This window comes from Coffea arabica, chromosome 2e (assembly GCF_036785885.1).
Source record: "Coffea arabica cultivar ET-39 chromosome 2e, Coffea Arabica ET-39 HiFi, whole genome shotgun sequence".
In the NCBI taxonomy this organism is placed as follows: Eukaryota; Viridiplantae; Streptophyta; class Magnoliopsida; order Gentianales; family Rubiaceae; genus Coffea; species Coffea arabica.
Genome location: NC_092313.1, coordinates 70,145,534 through 70,162,399, shown reverse-complemented (window position 1 = coordinate 70,162,399; position 16,866 = coordinate 70,145,534). Strand labels below are relative to the sequence as shown.

The 16,866-nt window shown below is 34.8% G+C and overlaps 1 protein-coding gene across 1 annotated transcript; it reads right to left on the bottom strand.

Moving 5' to 3' along the window:
• Window positions 1-836: 836 nt before the first annotated feature.
• Window positions 837-11,684, bottom strand: LOC113732832 (long chain acyl-CoA synthetase 6, peroxisomal). The gene is made up of 23 exons (XM_027258820.2): window positions 11,422-11,684; window positions 10,512-10,572; window positions 10,356-10,433; window positions 10,121-10,192; window positions 9,945-10,026; window positions 9,588-9,693; window positions 9,431-9,507; window positions 8,658-8,702; window positions 8,468-8,554; window positions 7,372-7,461; window positions 7,190-7,269; window positions 7,016-7,109; window positions 6,196-6,284; window positions 6,022-6,110; window positions 5,650-5,779; window positions 5,438-5,556; window positions 4,875-4,998; window positions 4,708-4,794; window positions 3,567-3,670; window positions 3,411-3,496; window positions 1,656-1,742; window positions 1,461-1,547; window positions 837-1,292 (listed from the first exon to the last, which is right to left on the bottom strand). Exons 1-23 carry the CDS (start codon window positions 11,552-11,554, stop codon window positions 1,194-1,196), a joined length of 2,106 nt encoding a protein of 701 aa, XP_027114621.1. The 5' UTR covers window positions 11,555-11,684; the 3' UTR covers window positions 837-1,193.
• Between the last annotated feature and the right edge of the window lie 5,182 nt (window positions 11,685-16,866).

Here is a 16,866-nt window from a genome sequence, read left to right as displayed (position 1 = left end):
CTAAACATGAAGTATTAGAAAAACAAAAGGAAGTTTAAGTGTCACGGCCCACGGCAAAGGAAAGAGACATCTAAAGGAATTGACAAAATTTGGCAAAAATGGAATCTTAAGCTTTAAGCACCACGGCAAAGGGATTGACACAGATGCAATCATTTATTCACCACGTGTGCTTCATTAATCTATCAAGATAAGAATGATAAGGGAGCAAACCTAGAAACGATTCAAGAGCGGATGAAAGCAAAGCGTGAAGAAGAACGCAGAACAAAGAGGGTGGAAGGTCCAGACCGTGCGGCAATCGGCAGATAATGTGAAGGAGCAGTTTTAGGAAATTTAGGGTTGTTTTATGTGTGTGTGTATGTTTGTGTGTGTGTCTATATATATATATATATATATATATATATATATATATTTTTCGGGGGGCGGGATGGGGGATGGGGCAATCCCCCACCCCATTTTAAGGTGGGGGAAAATATTTTGCCCCCACCCCGTCCCATTTCTACCCCCGCGGGCACCCAATCCCTACAACTCGCCCCGCGGGCACTCGCACCCGTTATCATCCCTACATATTGCCTTTAAAGGAAGTATAAAGATGTTCAAAGCTTCAAAAGAAAAAGAAAAACAAAAGTCTCTTTCGTTTTCCGCTATACTACTACTTTTTTCCTTTTTCATCTGACAACAATCCAATCAATCAAATTGATTAGCATTCTCTCCCAAGAGGTTTGAGGCCTGCTGTCTACGTGTTTACTATGAAGTTCAGAAACATGGCGCAAAACTTTGTGTCAAGTCAAAATTGTAACAGTTCAAACAGCCAGAAGAAGAAAAGCGAAAACTACGTATGTTCACATAAATTATTTCTTTCATTTGGCAATTATAAATTTGTAGCTTAACAAACCAAATATCTGTCACCAGTATAGTTGTGCCCGTCTGGATGCTAAAAGATGGGATGCGTGGTTACAGCAGTACTATCAGTTATGGAAAAATATTCGTTCTACAGCAGCTAACTACGATAGGGAACCGAGATGAATTATGGCCTAGGTCCCCCATTATACAAAAAATTGCAAGAGAGCTCATAAAATTGCTCTGCCAGCTTAAATTACAACAACAATTGACATCATCTGGCTTATTGATTTGAAGGAGAAAAGAAAAGTGTTAGTATACAGCAAAGCAAAGCCTCTTTATGCTTTAATATATGTTCATAAAGCACTTTGTGGAGTGGGATCAGAGGTAGAAAGCGATGCATACATATCAGATATTGCCTTTGCAAAATACTCCTTTGCTTGGGCCCTCTTTACCTGACATGCAGAATAACGAATCAGTAAAGGTAATAATGCTCATCTTCATGTGTAACCGACGATGGAAGCATGGTACATAGCAGGCACCGTCGATGTCTATGAAATAACAATCTCACTGGTTTTAAGTTTTACGAGTCCTAACGAAGTGAGAAGCTAAGGGACAGTTACCTTAAACGTCGGGGTGAGAAGGCCATTCTCCAAAGTAAAAGGCTCAGGAAATAAAGTGACTGCTTTTGCAAATTCGAAACCCCTCAACTGTTCAATATAAGAGGTAAGCATTTATTGACGGGTTAGCAATCAAATCTGTAACACCAAATCTTAGATGAAAGTCGACAGAAAAACTTCCTTATTTAAAGTTACTACCTGAGCTTCTCTTCCTACAGCATCCATATCAGCTAGAACAGCAGCCCTTGCTCTTGGATCATTACATAGCTCTGCCAAATCTTCAAACTGAAAGACACAATTTCAGATTGGATGCAAACAATCAAAATCTCAATGGATATTGAAAAGCCATTATATTGCAGAGTATCACACAGTTGTGAATGATTTACAAGAACTACACCAGGCCTGGTCACCAAGAAAATTCTTGTCCTCAACTTTTTCTGGTAAGCAATAGAATGTATCGCACTGCCCCCAACTTCGTAAATAAACTAAGAGGTGATTCAGCCGAGTGACTTAGACCCAAGAAGTACGACTCCGTTATCAAGCCTCTTCAATGTGCTCCTTTGCCACTTAAGCAAACACAGGAGAACCACCAATGATAAGAGCACAATATCTACCATTCTCTGCCCTCAGTTTTAATAGGTCACTATGTTCTAAATAGAATAGAAATCAGAAATCAAAAGGCTGCAGGTGCCTGTTGCTAAATCTACTTAGTTAGTTGGGACAGAAAATAGCAAGTTTCTCGTCAGTGTGGCTCTTCTTGACATCCACATGATCATTTAACAGATAAACTACCCCAATCAAACTTCCCACTTGAAATCTCTAATCAGTCTGCTCAGGCAGCTCATGGGTCTGGAAAGCAATTAAAAAGTAATAATTGCTAAACATAGTCAGCTTCTGCGTGAAAGATCAAAATGGTTTACACAATCAACTTGTAAAAGATCCAAGTAATATTTGATATTCAATCTAGTGAAGGAAAAAAGACAAAAAATAAAAGGTCATCTGAAAAATCAATCATCTAAAAAAAAAAAATTAATTACCATGCTGATCACGCTCTTTCAAAGGTTGTCTGGTTGTAAGCTCTTTTAAAATAATCAGGCAAGTTAGCACCTTAAATATGTCATTCACTTCAGAACAGCTTTTCTAAGAAAGCAATTAAAAAGTAATAATTGCTAAACATAGTCAGCTTCTGCATGAAAGATCAAAATGGTTTACAAATCAACTTGTAAAAGATCCAAGTAATATTTGATATTCAATCTAGTGAAGGAAAAAAGACAAAAAATAAAAGGTCATCTCAAAAATCAATCATCTTAAAAAAAAAATTAATTACCATGCTGATCACTCTCTTTCAAAGGTTGTCTGGTTGTAAGCTGTTTTAAAATAATCAGGCAAGTTAGCACCTTAAATATGTCATTCACTTCAGAACAGCTTTTCTAAGAGAAGCTAGTACATTGTCAACTTTGGTTAATCATTACCACAATTGGCAATTTACAACTTTAAGAAACATCAAAAGCAATGAAGGGCTTTAAGTTGAGTCTAAATTCCATTCTTAAATACCATAGGTAAAGTCAATGAATTTGCCCCTGGAATAGCACGAAGTACCAGCAGGTTCTTATTACAGGAAGCAATTACATGCCTCGTATTCATCTAGGCGAACTTCCAGGCTAAATGAACAGATGAATTCCACGGTCCAGGATATAAGCAAACTTAAGATGTTCTATAGACAAGGAACAAGCCATCAAATTGATACAAACTTTAACATGTCTTCCAACAGTTATTTGGTTGAAATTAGAAATGGTAGACAAGGATCCCATGAGCTAAGGACTTGCTACGTCCAATAAGCACATACAACCACTTTATCCATTTGATAGCCAACAGAAATGCACACCACTCTAAATGACATCAATTGCAGAGTTCTATTCATTATCTCTTACACAAAATCAAGAGGTCAATTACCTTGATACCTTCTGAAGTGGCCCATTCTTTCAACACATCCGGATCTACAGATACTACAGCCACTAATGAGGAATTGAAGCTATCACCTGCAGACATTAACATAGGCTTACCAAAAATATATTGAATAGATTTACACACCAATAATCATCTCCTTACCATATATGAAGCACTGAGCAACAAATTTGCACTTGGCATAGACATTCTCAATCTTCTCAGGAGCTATATACTCACCCTGTGCCAACTTAAATATGTTTTTTTTCCTGTTTTCAGAACCAAATTAATAATCAATGATCAATCTTATTCTCATTAACATGTAAAAGGTTGAATTTGACAAAGTATGGAGAATATTGTGTACTTCCAAAACTAAAAATCCATTTAGAAGAAATCTGGCTATTCTTCAGCCAATCCGGGGTCCACAGAAAAAATTAGCACAACTGTAAACATTCTTTGATATCTTTGAAAAATAATAAATTTAGGAATAATTTCAGAAACCTCCCCTGAGGTTTCTGACAATTTTAGACAGCTTCCCTCACGTTTTGAAAATTACACATACCTCCCCTAGAACATAGGTTTGGGTTTCACCTTGATGATATAAGACCAAAAAAGTATATGAATGCCCAAAATTGCCCTCATCTAATTTTCAAAATATGAATAATCATTAAAAAATTTTAAAAATCAAGATTACACTTGTATACCACAAAATTATGAGTTTTATTACTTAGCCAATGTCCTGAGTTTTCCTTCCCATGGTTTTCTATATCCATCCAAAATTTCAAACTCTTATCACTTCTTCTTTTTCCGAACAAACTCTTTATTTTAGATGCCAAAATCTACCATCATAATTCTTACCTTTATAATGTTTACCTCTCTATAGGTTTCTTCCATATATTGCCTACCAAACCATCAGTCATAAAACTCACAATCCTTACCTTTTCCCCACTCAAACAGCCAAGATTCTTCCCTTATTGAATGATAGAATGTAACGATTTAATGGCCATGGGTGAAACAATTTCGTCGCAATGTGTGGCCTAGTCAAGAAGAATTGTTTTCCTTTTTTTTGTTATCTTTTTTATCAATGGCTTGTCTTTGGAAAAATTATGAAGGTTATCATAGTCATTGTTTATCATCAGGGGAGGTAAGTGTAATATTAAAAACCTCAAGGGAGCTCAATGAAATTGTTAGAAACCTCCACTGAGGTTTCTGAAATTATCCCATGAATTTAAGCACACTTCATTTATGACCATGATGCATGGACCAATTTCAAAACCAGTATCTTAAAATTTAGAAGACATATTACCTATCAATTATCTTAAGGCGCCCTCCAGGTAGCCACAACCCAATATCTCCAGTATGCAACCACCCCTCATCATCCATGACTTCCCTCCTATTCAACGAATCAGGTCAAGATTATGCTAATTGAAAAACTTAAAATTAATCACAAGGTATTGCATAAAAGATACATACGTTTGAATTTCATCTTTGTAATAGCCTTGGAAGATAATGGGACCCCTTACACAGATCTCTCCACGTGGATGAGGCTGATCCTCAGAAGTATAATTCATTTCAGGAACATCCACAAGCTTTATTTCTAAATGCAATTTATAAAAGGGCAAAAAATGACCATTAGCATGCAAGAAAGAAAAGTTTTTAAGTAATGAAAAGATTAAAGATTCATGACTAAGGAATAAGTAAACATGACCATTTACATGTCAGAAATAGATATGAACAAACCCAACCCCATTCATGACTCGGGAATAATCAAAGATAACTCTTGAAGCTTGAATATCAGGACTATTCTCCAAAGGTCACCACCATTGTGACAGCACCATGCTGTTACAGGTACTGGTAATTTAACAATCCAAAATCTAGAATTTAAATAGTAGCTTCAACAAAACTTTTTCAGTTTACCTCACAGAGTCAAAGTTTGTGGTAAACACTTCAACATGTAATTATAACACAGGTTTATTTTAAACCAGCAGGCATTACAGTTTTTTTGTTTTTTTGGCTTTCATTACTTGAAAACTTACCACAAGCAGGATTTGGAGAACCAACATGACCAACTGAGACGTCACCTTCATCCATAGAGCTTATGACACAGGATGTCTCAGTCATTCCATATCCTTCCATAACTCGACAGCTGAAACATCTGCAACATGCATGTAATAAATTATATTTGTTTGTTGATCCCTCGTACATGTGTCATGGTGATATTCCTTACAAAGTAATATGTACAACTTACACCCTCAGAAACTCCAAGATATCAGGTGACAAAGGTGAAGCTCCTGAACACATGAAGCGGACTCGACCTCCAAGTTTTTCCTTAATTTTATTGAAAACCAACCTATCCCACATGGGTGATGGCTTTCTACCTGAAACATTAAATAAAGTACAAATGAGTGCAGAGCAAGAATAACGAGGCAGAGACATTAACACATATTTAAGACACCACTTATGGTATTCTCATTAATCTTCTATTCAATAAGCATCCATGCGTGAAAATTATTATGTAGCATGTGAACACCACATGCATGTGACCTATTACTCCTGCCTGGGTTTGAAAAGCACAAAGAACAAATTCAGGGAGTTTAATTCGAAGTGCTGCAGGACACACCGTTCATGATTGCCTGCTTCTTGGAGTGGTAAGCGGCATTAAATAATCTCTCCTTCAGGGCCCCAGAATTTTTTACAGCGTTTGTAATCCTACAATAGGCAAATTGAGTGGAAATTTGAGAGATCAAGGTACAAAGTGACACAATGTATGTATTAGAGCTTTGCCCAAACATACCCTGCATATATTCTGTTGTACAGACGAGGGACACTGCAAAATATAGTTGGTCTTAAAACTGCCAAATCATCCATCAACTTCAAATTGTCCTGCATGTTGATGAGATATCTATACATGAATACAATTTTTAAATGAAACATATTAAAAAAAATTGGGGAGATCATGAAGAAAAAAGCAATTCACAAGAACATGACCAAAGCAGTAGAAAATAGTGAAATTTGCTATCGCTACTCTTAAATGAGTAGTCATAATCCTTTTGCCCATGTGAATTTGTAATGTTTGTGTTTTTCTGGTTTTTAAATCATGTAAAATATCAGTTCCTGTTTTCTTTCAAGTTGCAAGTAGATCATTGACCTGAACAGAAATTTTTACTCCCGATATTTTTAGCACAAAATCTGAGATCTAATTTCGGATGAAAAGGCCACTGTATAAGAAACAATAGGTGGGCAAGGTCGGTACTTAATGAGTCCATGGGTAGACAAGATCACCTGTAAGGAATTTAAAAAGAAAGAAAAGACCGTAAAACAAGTAAAATTAACCCAAAAGGACTACAGGTGATCTCAAAATGGTTTTGGATGCAAGAACTGAAGAGTTGCCTGTGGTTGTTGATTTCTTTCTCATTTAATACTCTTTCTTTTTTCTTTTGCTCCTTCAAGGTCACGGATTATGGTAAAACTTATAACTTCCCACGTAGGCATTTTTCACTTAGATGTCAGAATGCTTGTCAAAATTTAAAAGAAAATACATACATATTACATTGAATGAAACTGTCAACCATATCAAATGTCTATAACTGAACAAGGAAATAATGCAGGCATACCCCCTGATAGAAACCAATAGCGGCACCAAAATAAATTGACATAACTTGGTTGGCTCGCTCATAGATGTGTGCCAGAGGAAGGTAAGAAATATAACTGCAGAAATGAACAAGCAACAATTTGTTGGTAGAAACATACATAAGGGGTATAAATCATAAACCAAGCACAAAACTCACATGTCAGAGGGATGAAACTTGACGTTAAGACTCACGCCTGCAACACTTGCAATCAAACTGGCATGTGACAAGACCACACCCTTTTCCATGGATGACAAAGACAAAAACAACACATTAAATTTGCACAATATCAATCACAGTGAGATTCTCACAGAAGAAAATACTATAGAAACAGAATCAACCTTTGGTGTCCCAGTAGTGCCACTTGTATAACATATAGTTGCAGTTTCATCAGGCTTGGGAGGGCAAAATGGCTGAATATTTCCACGACCCTGGAAAAGAAAGTCCAAACTTATCAACAATAAATTCGTCCAAAAGAGAAAAACTTCAAGTCTTTTCCAGTGTTTATAAAATAGGAGAAAGGGGATTTCAGTTTTACATCAATAAACAGAAGGGAAAAAATAAAAAAGGGTAAGGCAACGCGCTACAGCAGTTTCCTGTACTTTCTCTATTTTCAACACATTTACAAAAAAAATAATAATAAGAAGTAAGGCAATGGGCTACTGCAGGTGCCTGTATTGTTTCTATTTTCAACACATTTGCAAGAAAGGTAGGTAAAGAATAATTGTAGTGTCTCCTAATTCTTTCTGCAACGTTTCAATTCCATTCCACAAAGTCAAGATTCATGGAAAAAAATGATCTGTGATTATCATAGTGGTAAATTTTATTTGTAAAAAGATGCACCTTAATCTATTGGGAGATCAAAGGGAATATCAGAGGGAACAAGACATACGCACTGTAAAGACGATAGTTGAAGCAAAGATAAATTTCCACTAACTAAAACCCAGATCAATAGCAACAAAAATTAGTGTAAGATTTTGACAGCCTCAAATTTTTAAATTTCTTTAAACTTTCACCTTTTTCAATTCTCCATAAGACACCAAATATAAATTGTCAACTTCTTATGTATCACAATTTCTGTACTTTGAACCAAAAATAAGAGCTTGATATACAGAATCTTGCTTTACAATGAAGTGGGAACTGATGAAGCAAAGGTCAGAGTCGAACTTGATTGTGTAATTCACTTATTCTTTTGTGAGTTAAGTTTATTAAAAAAAACGTATCACCATTCAGTAGACATGACAAAAGAGAGCTATATAATTTGTTTTTCCCCTTCAGTATTTGAATAAGTGTCACCATTATTACTAATAAAATTCAAGAAGCAAAGAGCGTCCAAGCCTCATTATTCCTCAAAACAAAGTCATGCAGCCAAACAACATAGCAAAAGAATATAAAAAATGTTGATACAGACCACCACTGACAACAATTTTCAACTACCTGATCAAGTAGTTTTAAATACGAAATAACTTTAACTCCAGATGTTGAAGGAAGAGATGGGAGATGCTCATCTACCCCTCCTACGACCTGTATATCATGGAATATAGTATTAAAAAAAATGAAAACAACAAAGTTTGGTCTGCTAGAAAAGATAATCATATATTTGACAAGAAGATGTAGAAGTACATACCACTATTAAACGTACAGATGAAATCTCAGATAAGAAGCTCAACAACTGCCAGCATTCAAAAAGAAGCATCAGATGTATATCAAATATTTGGACATGCTCGTCAAAATATATATATTAAGTTTTAAACTGGATTTCACATTTGAAACAGATGGAAAATAAATACAAGGCCAATTTCAAGTCTTAGTGGGATTCAACATTGACACAAAAGTAGAAGGAAAAAGGCGACTGGGTTCAATAAACAAGATATAAGTTAATTACACTAGAAGCCTAGAACAGCTATCTGTTTAAAGGGAGTTGCAGATCATAAATGCATCATACTTGCAAAGCTTATCTCCTAATTCAATCTGGGATAAATTGTCGAAGAGATCAGAATCTGAAACTCATTGCTGTCCAGAAACTGAGACTTGGATTTACATCTATAAGTTTACTAGTAAGTGCAGAATGTGCAATTAAGAATAATATAATTCGAAATAACACCCACAAAGGTCATGACCTAACAGTTCCTCATTTCAGGACACCTATTACTGCATACATGTTGGCTACCCTTCCCATTAAAAACTCATGCAGTTTCATGAATCCAACTAAGTGAAGTCAATAAATGGATGCAACCCTTTCTGTGCTGCACTACATAACGAGTACGATGGATAATACTCGTAGACTATGGCCCCATGATGTATTTGTCACTGAATGATTTTAACAACAGAATAAACAGGTAACCTATAAGAGCTAAATATGCATTTTTTAAAACAATAAGAAAAGAATTATAAACTCACTGTGTTCAGAGTGCTTGGCACACAAAAAATGGCCTGTACATAAGCATGATTCACAATGTACTTAACAGCATCTGGACCTGAAGAAAGGGAAAAAGTTTTGCAAGTTCAACAGCCTTCATCAGACCAAAAAGAGTTATAAGGATGGACAACTACACACCGAGAGTGTCATATAAAGGAACTGAGATATACGAATATGCTGAGCAAGCATGATCCACAATAAGCCATTCTGGTCTATTTATGAAGTAAAGTCCAATACAGGATCCCTGTTCATGAAAAACCAATAAGCAATGATTACTTTATAAATTCACGAAACAATTCCAAAAGTAATCTTGATTTATATATAACATCAAATAACCAAAATAAACAAAATCTATGTGTAGCTAAATGTGGCATGCAAACATGGCCACAACAAATAGGCAAAAAAACTGGGAACCATTGTAAAGACAAAGATCAAGATTAAATTCTGGTACGGGTCCATCAACATTACAGAAGTTTAAGAAAATGTTTAACTTACTGATTGTATTCCATGATTGCAAAGCCCAGAACCTATTGCCGATCGAGCAGTGGCAGCTTCACCATATGTCATCCATTTGTACCTTCAATGCAACAGGTCAATTCAAATTACTCTCAGGAGTCTTATCAAGTATCTATACTGATATGTTCAAAAATGTTATTCCCAAGCTAACTTACTCTCCAATGGTTCCATCTGCACGAATTCGAGTACCCAAGTACTTGTAATCTTGGAACGATTCAACGGCATATCTGAGCACACAAAATGAAGAGAACCAATTAAGACAAACTTGGTTAAGGATAAATTTTGGCAAGACACCTGAGCAAGCAAAAGTCAAAACCAGAAAATCATGAAAGACATCAAACTTGAAGAAGCATATTACTAAACTGCAAGAGAAGTATAAAATGATCTTACACAAAGTTGTCATGTAATGTGCCAATTTCAGGATGATCAGGGAACCTAGTAACAAGCTTCAGAGGCGAGCATGCAGATCTGTGATGATCAATAACTTAGTGAACTGAACGAAAATGACAGGGAGCATTTCAAAAATTCATATGCAAGAAACCTGACCTGTATACATTCCATTTGCCTGACTGCAATTTTTCAGGTAGAACTACACTATATCCCTGACCTGATCAAGTTTTCAAACCATCTTTCAAGTGTAAATTAATATGATATGAATCATTGAAAACTAAGCATAACGGACACTCACAAAAAGCGAAAAATAGCTGCAATAGCCACAAAGATCTTTTATTTTAGTCCTCAACCAAAGCATTTTTGTCGTATTGAGTTTAAAAATTCATGACTTAGCCATATAACATTTTGTAGGTGTTCTGACCATACTCTGAATCTATCATTATTTACTGCAGCAAATTAAATGACAATACAGTTATTGGTGTTCCTTTCCTTTTTCAACCAAAGAAATTATTATCCAAACCAATACCAAAAACTTCTTTCTAAAGAACAAAGTCAAGCATACAAGAACAAAAAATTTCCCTACCTTCCAAGTTCGGTCTGGAGGCTCCAAATAACTTCTTTAGAGACCCTTTTGCTTTTCATTACAACGTAACAATTGCATCAAAGTTCAAACTTTGATTTCAAAAGAAAAGCAGAAAAACAGAAATTTGATATCTTTAATTCTCATTGCCCAAAATAGATAAATTCATCCTCAATTAAATCATCTTAAACAATAAGTTAAACAGTTTGTCACCTGGTTTAACAATAAATTCAGACAATCTTCAGACGACACTATATCAATACCGATAGCCAATTCAAACAAGAAGAACGAAAACCAAAATCATTACCGTTAAACAACTTTCGACATTAATGCATTGCCGGACGCATTAGAAACTTCAACTACAACCACCACCACCACTACTAACCAACAAGCAAACTTCTACTGCGTAAATAAACAAATTTAAATTTTTTTTACAATGAACAACAAAGAAAAAATAACAGAATAAATCGAAAAATAGATTACCATGAACGAATTCACCAGCGGTCTCATTCTTGTGGATCTGCCGCAAGTTCAAACCGTCGGCGGCTGAAATTAGATGTCCTTGAATCGCTCTCAGCCGCCGCTCGGCCGTCGACGATGATTCCTCCAAACTCATTTTTCTACAACTAAAAAAAAAATTTCACCGAGCTAAAATAAAAGAAAGAGATAAAACTTTTCGAATTCTTGAACTATCTCAATATATATTTTCTGTTACGTCGTTTTAGGCAATCAAAATAATATATATATTTTTTCTGTTATTATTTGGTGGCCAAATCGGGCACGCTTTCCAAAGGTGACGACCAATAAAATAGTTTTTTATTTTTATTTTTTTCTTTTTCTGGAGCAAGTTTTTTTTCTTTCTTTTCAAAGGAAATTTTCTGAAGCAAGCAAGAAGATAGAGACGGAAGTATGGGAAGGGATAAGGGTCGCTGTTATTAAAGCTGCGACGTTTTTGGTGTAGGGAGAAGGAAGGCGAGTGGCTAACGTAAGCGGCACGTAAATCCAAAAGGGAGTGCGAGCTATTTATTTAGATTCGACTAAAATGAGCCGGCAAGGCGGATGAATAGGGAGTAGTTGATTGGCGCCATTTTTATGATTTTTTAATTGATGATTTGGATCCATTATGGTAGAGTGCGTGACTTCATTATGGATGTGATTGATGTTTGGCTATTAAGAAGTTTCAATAGCATGAAATGGTTGATGGGGCTTGAAATAGTTTGACTGATGTGGCAAAGTACAGGACTTCATTCTTTTGATGGTATAGTATGAAACAGTTGATGGGTTTGATTGATGTTTGGCTATTCGGAAGTTTAAATTTGGATAGGAGTTTATTTGGATGATTTATTTGAGATAATTATTGCAGTATTTTTTGTGATGTGATGTATGTAAGATAAAAAGGTGATTGGAATTTGTGAAGCAAATTATTTTATCTGAAATCATGCCAATCCAAACAAGTTATTGTAGTTTGATTAATGTGGAATGTTTGTCATTTCCTTTTTGATATGTTGCTTAAAAATATGAATGGCAAGCGGGTGAGCTTGGATTGGGAGGCTTTTCCATGTCTTCAAAAAATTGTCCCCACTACTTCCATCCCCCACATAACGAGTTTCAGAATCATCGATTTTAGTTTAAAGACCGGTAATTCCATTTCTTCTTAAAATGAAACTTGGACTAACCCTTAAAAGACAGTTGTGGTTACGATTCTTGAACGATTTTATTTCGGTTCTGATTTCGGTTTCTTTAGATTACAATTTTAGTTTTTTTATTTATTCTTAAATACTTATTTTTATAAAATTGATTCTATGAAAATATGACAATGAATGTAAAATATATATAAGAAATTTATTATATTATCATATGCAAGGAAAAAGAAAAAAATGATGCAAATTTTATGAAAAATATCTCATTCTTGATTAGATTAGATTGGTCTTAGACTTAGACTAATCATGTGGCATGGACTTACTAAAAAAATAGGACAATGAGTTGTTGGTAGGGATGGCAATGGGACGGGGGGCTCTCGGGGCGGGGGTTGGGTCCCCCCGTTTAGAAACGGGGCGGGGGACGGGGGAGTATACCCCCACCCCATCCCCCGCCCCGCCACCCACAAAAAAAAATTATATATATAATTATATATAATATGTAATTTAATTAGTTATAAACTTATGATAACGATATTATTAGTTAGATGTATTATATAATGTATATTAGTGTATGTAATATAATTGATATTATCAATTATACGAATAATTAGACATGTCTACTAATAGAATTTATTAATTAGTTATACTAAATTTACTAATACATTTATACTAAATTTCTAATTACACTTAATAGAATAACACTTTTTTCTCAAAAAAAAAAGCACAAACACAATAATGAATTAGTGATTGTATTTGTACCAAAAGTGAAAACTTAACTATTTTAGTTGTATTTATTTCATCATGTTGGATTGTATTCAAATAACTTTTGTTTAATTGTTTATATGAGTTTCAATTGTAAAATTAAAATGAATAATAACTTGATGATATGTTGATATTTTAGTACTTGATTATTTATTAAAATTTAACTATAATAAAATTTTATTAACCCAGCGGGAAAAATTTTATTAACCCTGCGGATGCCCCCGCGGGGGAAGCGGGGGGGGCGGGGGTGGGGGGAGTTTGTAGGCAGCAGGGCGGGGGATGGGGGAGGGGTCCCCCGCCCCAACCCTGCCCCGTTGCCATCCCTAGTTGTTGGGTTAGAATTCGAATTACTAGTATTAGGTACTGCTTATAAATATTGAACTCTAAACTAGCCAAATAAATTTAGGTAGCAAATATTTTTTGGACGATTTAAAAGGGTTCTAAATCGCCGATTCTGGTTCCAATTCAAAATTTTAGTGAACTTGAATCTGATCCTTTGGTTATGATTATGGTTCCGATTCCAAATGAACAAACTGCCGGACTAGTTTCGATTAATTCCAATTCAAATATGAATCGTGGCCATCTCTAGCCCCACCCCACTACTCCGATAAGTGTCTCAATCTTGCCTCGCTTTCCTATTTATTTGATTATATATATATATATATATATATATATATATATATATATATATATATATATATATATACACACACACACGATAGTTATAATGGATATCTTAATATTTTTTGAATTTTTGAAATAAAATTCTAAAATCATTTTAATCTTGTGAATTTGTTTCTCTATATTTGATTTTATAAAAAATCTAATGTAATTGTCATTGTTTTTGTATATAAACAACATGCTGTATGTCAAAAAAATAAAGGGAAAATCGTTCAAAATGTCTTTCACATTTTGCAAAATGACTTTTTTAGTCCTTCACTTTTAAAAGTGTACTTTTACGTCTCTTACAAATTTACATTGGTCAAATTTGGTTCTTATTTAAGTTTTCGACTAGTTTTTTGTCGGAATCCACCACATGCCTTATACGTGATCATTTTTTAAAGGCAAAATTGTCAAATCAAAAGTTACATAATCCGATCCATAGTCCCTTGCATTTTATAAAATGAATTTTTTGATCCATCGCATTTCACAAAATGAATTGTTTCATCTTTCACATTTTACAAAATAAATTTTTTCATCCATCATATTTTACAAAATAAATTTTTTCATCCCTCATTGATCATGTGTACGAATAACTTTTTTTTAAACTAATGTATATATCTATTTAATTTCACTTGAACAATACGAATAGCATGTAGTATATCTCTATTTTATTTCACCTGTTCAGGTGAAATTAAAATAGATATATATAGAGGTTTAAAAAATTTGTTAGTTTTTCACTCATGTTCATTCCTTTTACTCAAAAATTGAAAACAAAAAAGACATTTAATTCTAAACATTATCAAGTATTTATATCAAATTAAATTTGGACAGAAAAAGTAAATAAAGGAAAAGTATGACAAAAAGAAGTAAGTAATTGACACTTTCAAATATTAAGATAATTATAAGGCAAGAAATTCAACTGTTGGTCTTAAAGGTAACGAGTAAAATTTTCAGATTTAAACTGCAATTTGTTAGCATAACTATAGAATTTGAATTAACACCGGTTAATTAGATGATCTTATTACACAACTCAATAAATGAACTATTACCAAAATAGAAAAGGCTACAAATTTGAGTAGATTCACATGGTGAAATCAAATATATACATATGGGTTTAAAACAAAATTGTTAGATTTAAACTTATGTATATATCTATTGAATAGTATATGTACAACTACAATTAGTTTATTTAGGTGAAATCAAATAGAGATATATTACATGCTATTCGTACTATTTAGGTAAAATCAAAAAAATATATACATGAATTTAAAAAAAAAAAACTATTCGTACACTTGGTCAATGAGAGATGAAAAAATTCATTTTGTGAAATGTGAGGGACGAAAAAATTTATTTTATGAAATGTAAGGGACGAAACAATTCATTTTGTGAAATGCAAGGGACTATAGATGGATTATGTAAATTGTGATTTAGCAATTTTACTCCTATAAAATGATCACCTGCAAGGCACGTGATAAATTCCGACAAAAAACTAGTTGGAAACCTAGGTAGGGACCAAATTTGATCAACGTGAATTTGTAAAAGGACGTAAAATTAAAATTTAAAAAATGAGGTACGAAAAAAATTATTTTATAAAATGTGAAAGACATTTTGAACGATTTTTTCAAAAATAAACTAACATAACAAAGTTATCATTTAACCACAATAAATCAACAAGAAAGATTATATTATTTTACTACAAGCAAACATCATATCATTCATTTAATATTAGGGAAAATCGCCAATTTAGTCCTTAAACTTTTTTTTTCCGTCAATTTAGTCCCTATACATTATTTATAGCCAATTTAATCCCTAAACTTATATTTTGATTCCAATCAAGGAGCTTAGCGGCGGCGCCACCGCATAATTTCCATCGGCTTCCAAATCTAGGAACCCAAAAGGGGTATTTTAGGGACTTCCATATTTTTCATATTTCTCTTTGACTTTCATCTTATGATACTACTACTGCTGTGGAAGAAGTGGTGCTACCGGAGGAGGAGGAGGAGCCAAGAGGAACACTACTATTGCTGCTGCTGCTACTACCAGTACTACTAGGAGTAGTGGAGGTATTGGAGGAAGTGGAAAGGAGACCGGTGCTGTTGAAGCCAATGTAGTAGGCCGAGGAGTCATCCGGCTTGAAGAGGCCGTAGTTCCTCTCGGAGGTTGGGCTGGACTTCATGTTCTCGTTGAAAAGGGCGAAGACATAGATGTTCAAGTCGGCGTTGGGCCTCATGGGCGTCCCCTTCTTCCCGCACACCAGCTTGTTGATGAGGTTGCCGTTGTACTTCTTGGCATTCTCCGGAGTGGCTCCGGCCTCGTCGGTGTCCCCCTTGGAGGGCCAGCCGGTCTCGAAAATACCCTTTTGAAGAACGCAGCTTGCATGTAAATTTTTTTTTTTTTAAGTAATTTGTTAAATAGCCTGCTTGAAACCCGCTTGCGGGTTTCCTGAGTGAATAGACGAAAATACCCTTTTGAAGAACGCAGCTTGCATGTAAATTTTTTTTTTTTTTAAGTAATTTGTTAAATAGCCTGCCTGAAACCCGCTTGCGGGTTTCCCCCTTATGTAAAATGACTAAAAGCTGCGTTTCTGTTCTATTTATATCAAACACATACTCTCAAACCCTCACCTGAAGGGTGAGGATGAGAGGGGAGGTTTGCTGGGCATCCTAGGGCCCTCCGATGGGCATGTGCAACTCAACGCAGCTTGCATGTAAAAAAAATTTTTTTTTTAAAGTAATTTGTTAAATAGCCTGAAACCCGCTTGCGGGTTTCCTATAGCGGAATCCTGAAGGAATTCAACTTTGCAAAGCATTCGTAGTTGGTGCGCCCATAATCTAAGCCGGCCCTTCTTCGCTGAGCACCAGAC

Excerpts from the sequence above, each read along its gene's own strand:
- LOC113732832 (XM_027258820.2), bottom strand. The coding sequence starts at position 11,554 with ATGAGTTTGGAGGAATCATCGTCGACGGCCGAGCGGCGGCTGAGAGCG. Across the intron at positions 7,462-8,467 it reads ATTTAAAACTACTTGATCAG|GGTCGTGGAAATATTCAGCC; the intron begins GTAGTTGAAAAT and ends TTTCTTTTCCAG. Across the intron at positions 6,111-6,195 it reads TACAACAGAATATATGCAGG|GATTACAAACGCTGTAAAAA; the intron begins GTATGTTTGGGC and ends TGCCTATTGTAG.